Here is a 4,142-nt window from a genome sequence, read left to right as displayed (position 1 = left end):
CAACTTCACGAACAAAAAGGAAGCCTAAAAAGATTTTTATGATTGGTAGAACTAGTTACGTTAGTTAGCTATAAAGTAGCTTGGATTCTAGCTCAAAAAAATAAATCATTTTCTGATGCTGAACTAGTAAAAGAAATATTGAGTGTGGTCATTGAAACTCTGTTGGAGAATTACGATTCAAAATTAAAAGATGATATTCTTCAAAAGCTAAATAATTCGCAAATAAGTCGAAGAACAATTGTCCCCAGAATGTTAGAATTAGCCAAAGACATAGAAAATCAGTTGCTTGAACAACTAAAAGAGTGTTTGTATTATTCTTTTGCATTAGATGAGCCAACAAATGTTAGTGACACTGCATGGTTGATATTGTAACTTCAGATCTTCAAGTGAGGGAAGAAATGTTTGGCCTTTGTGGATTACGAGATTGAACATGTGGAAAAAATATCTTTGAAATGTTTTTGAAAAAAGATTCAATCTGAATTTTAAAAAAACTGGTTTCTGTCAAAACAGAGGGTGCTCCTGCCATGACTGGGGCGAAATTAGGATGTTTCTCCTTTGAAGCAGCATTTAACTGAAACTAGTGGGAAGTCCATGCTGCCTCCTTTCCATTGCATTATGCATCAGGAAAATTTATGTACTTAGATGTCTAAAAGTGATGAATTGAAGAATTTGATGGACATTGTTGTAAAAATTGTGAATTATATTAGAAGTAGCAGCTCTCTCATCCTCCACAGTTTGTTGAGTATTTGAAGAAAAGCAGTGACTGTACTTTTGATGATCTTACTGATTTTGCAAATGTAAGATGGTTAAGTAGAGAAAAAGTCTTGGAACAATTTACTTCCTTATTTCCACAAATAAAAGAGTATCTTGTTGAAAATGGTGATATTAAATATTTCCCTGAAATTGAAACTTTGTCATTGCAGTGTGATTTGCACTTTCTGTGCACATTGATGACTCACTTGAATAATTTGAATACGAAGCTTCAGGGAAGAGGTAAAATAATAAGCTAGTAATCACAGTTTATTCATGAATTTCAATTAAAGCAAAACCTCCTTGCGGAACAATTACAAAAGAATGAGTTAACACATTTAAAAAGTTGAATAGTTTTCTAGAAAATAATAAGGACTATGACTTCTCTGATGCTAACGATGATCTCTAGGTAAACTGGATCAAAAATCTATCTCAAAAATTTGAATCATGTTTCTCCGATTTTAAAAATTTGAAATTGATATTTGAATTTTTGCATGATCCATTTCAATTTGACTTCAGAAATTTCAGTTAGGAAATTACATCTTTTTTTTGTCTTCGGATAAGTGTGAATTTAAAGACGAGATGCTTACCCTGCAAAGTGTAGAACACATTAAAAGTTACAAAAATGTTCTATCCGAGAGATGTGGCTCACTATTCTAATAAATGAGAGTTTTCCAAATTTTAGATAGCAATTCCAAAATTATTTTCCATGTTTGGATCCACATGGGTGTGTGAGTCAACACTTTCTACGCTAGATTTTCTCAAGTCTACATACAGATCTTGGCTTACTTAGAGGCAAAGCTAAGATGCTCATTGAGCATATATATCAAGTCAAATTTCACGAAACTTGTTGATGAAAATCCCCATCAACTTTCACATTGAAGGTTGGTTGAAATGCAATTATTTTGATTAAACTAACATCTTTCTTTTTTTTTTCTTAAATAGTGTGGCCAACGTTGTTTTCATTAGCCACAGTTGTGGCCACTATAAAAATAAGTTGCTCACCCCTAACCCAGAGGTTAACTTGCCTATACTGTCAATTCCAAAATTTATGACTCGCGTCTTTATGTCGCAAAAGTCCGTTCCCTGCTCTAGGGCCAACAATTTTGTAAAAGAATGACGGTCAAACGATTAGAGATGGGTCCTTTTGACCTACTGACTTCCCCCTAATACAGTGGTTCCCAAACCTTTTCAGCTTGTTACCCAATTTAACATGCCACATTAAGCACGTTACCCCTTTCACAAAATGTTTTCAACATTGATATATATGGCTAAATTAAACTAGAGATATATTGCACTTTATTTATTTACAATTTATTTATATAATTTATTTACACTGAATTACACTTTTAATTATTGTATTTGATCATTGTGCATTTCTAATGAATATTGCCAAAGATGTCAAGAACATCAGTGGGATGGATGGAGTTGCATACTTGAAGCTAGTTTAGGAATTCTTGGCTTTGTGGTTGAAAGTGCCAGCCTGGCATCGTTTGCAACATTCAAGCGAGTCCTTTTTTTTGTTTTCATCCCCAGCACGGTTGAGAACCCCTTCTCGCATAGATACGTTGTTGAGAATGATACCAACAACTTCAAGGCTCTCTTGGACAGAGTTGGCGAGTCAGCTAGTTGTGAAATCCAAAAGGAATCTGCATTTTGGTTTTGGAATTTGACTTTCAAGGCTTCATTTGCTCGCATTGTGATCCACTCCTCCTTTGCAGGGAAATCATCATCATGAATGGCCTCATCAGGTACAGAAAAGGGATGAATGATCCACTGAAGACTGGCTGTTTTAAGGGTCACTCTCTGGAAAGTAGTGCTGCATGCTTGTTTCAAGCCCCTTCAAATGGTCGCTCATCTCTTTGTTGATGGTCTGTAAAAATGATCCAGTGTCATAACTATTCTCCTCAACAAAGTGGTCTAGGGTGGGAAACTGAGCGATCACTCCTTTCTCCAAGCGTCGAATCCAGAGTCTCAGTTTTCCCAGAAATGCAGTCACAGTGTGGTGGGCATCAATGACAGTCGTGTTTTGGCCCTGGAGTTTCAGATTATCACTGTTCAGCTCCGCAAATATGTCAGCCAAGTAACAAAGTCGAGCAAGCCACTCCTTATCAGTGAACTTGGTAGCAAAAGGAGATTCTTCTTGTTTCAGAAATTCCTGAAGAGCCGTTCGAGCTCAATGACTCGACGTACAACCTTGCCTCGTGACAACCAGCGAACATCGGTGTGGTAGAGCAGAACTTGATACTGCTCTCCCATTTCCTTGCACAGCTCCCTGAATATGCGCGAATTCACATCCCTGGACTTGATGAAATTGACGATTTTCAACACATCTTCAAACATTAATTTCAGATTACCAGGCAGACTTTTTGATCCAAGAGAGTACCGATGAATGATGCAATGATCTACAGAAATTTCTGGATTCACAGCTTGTATGAGGCCCCGTAATCCACGATTACGACCCATCATCGACGGTGCTCCATCGACGGAGACCTAGATTAAAAAAGAAAAACTATTACAGATTGCGTCAGTTAGTCATTCTTACTTATCTTTTGCGTTATAATTATATGGTTTTAATTTAATTTAATTTATTTTGGTACTTTAGTATTTCAGTACGACAGGCACGATACTTTTTTGTGAGTTATGTATAAAATATTAGCTACACTACAGCTACTTGTACAATAAATAAAACTATATGACTATATGCCATGTAATTCATTGTATTTATACTAATCTAGACTTTATATAAACATCTCTCCTACCTGTTGAACGCTGTTCCAATCCAATCCATTCGTGGTAAAGAAACTGTTGATGATATTGAAGATATCTTCTCCCTTCGTGGTTGTCAGCAGATCTTCGCATAATAGGAACTCTTCTTTGATCTTGTCCTGGTGGACGTAACGAACGAACCCAAGGAGAACAGCACAACTGGCTACGTCACACGATTCATCAAATTGCAAGGAGAATTTGCTATATGAGCTTTCCTTGATCTCTGTTGTAACTTGGGACAGAATATCTGATGCCATGTCATCGACTCGTCGGCGGATTGTGTTGTTTGATAGAGATATGACACTCGCTTGATCCTCCCCACATACCTTGCTTACCATCTCGTATGCACAAGGCATAATCAGAGTCTCTGCAATGGTGTGGCATTTTGTTGTTCGGCAACTTTATATGCAACAAAGTAAGATGCTTCGACCGCAGCTTGAAGCTTTTGGGCTTGAATTCAGATAAACCGAACTGGATATTCTTCAGTGCTACAGCCCGGCGCTGAAAATAAGCCTGATCCTCATTTTGAAGATTTGGATGGCACTTCTGGAGGTGAGCTGAGAGTTTTGATGGCTTGAGGCTTTCATTTGTCAACACTTTGTGACATACTACACATTGTGGCC

General features: G+C 37.2%; 1 protein-coding gene across 1 annotated transcript; it reads right to left on the bottom strand.

The window, feature by feature from the left end:
* Positions 1-2,898: 2,898 nt before the first annotated feature.
* LOC143236828 (zinc finger BED domain-containing protein 5-like) lies at positions 2,899-3,876 on the bottom strand. Its single transcript, XM_076475435.1, has 2 exons — positions 3,513-3,876; positions 2,899-3,243 (listed from the first exon to the last, which is right to left on the bottom strand). The coding sequence occupies exons 1-2, from the start codon at positions 3,873-3,875 to the stop codon at positions 2,899-2,901; spliced, it is 708 nt and encodes a 235-aa protein (XP_076331550.1). The 5' UTR covers position 3,876.
* Between the last annotated feature and the right edge of the window lie 266 nt (positions 3,877-4,142).

The sequence above is a fragment of the Tachypleus tridentatus genome, chromosome 2 (assembly GCF_004210375.1).
Source record: "Tachypleus tridentatus isolate NWPU-2018 chromosome 2, ASM421037v1, whole genome shotgun sequence".
In the NCBI taxonomy this organism is placed as follows: Eukaryota; Metazoa; Arthropoda; class Merostomata; order Xiphosura; family Limulidae; genus Tachypleus; species Tachypleus tridentatus.
Note: the sequence above shows the minus strand (reverse complement) of the source record. Positions and strands in the feature narration are given on the sequence as shown.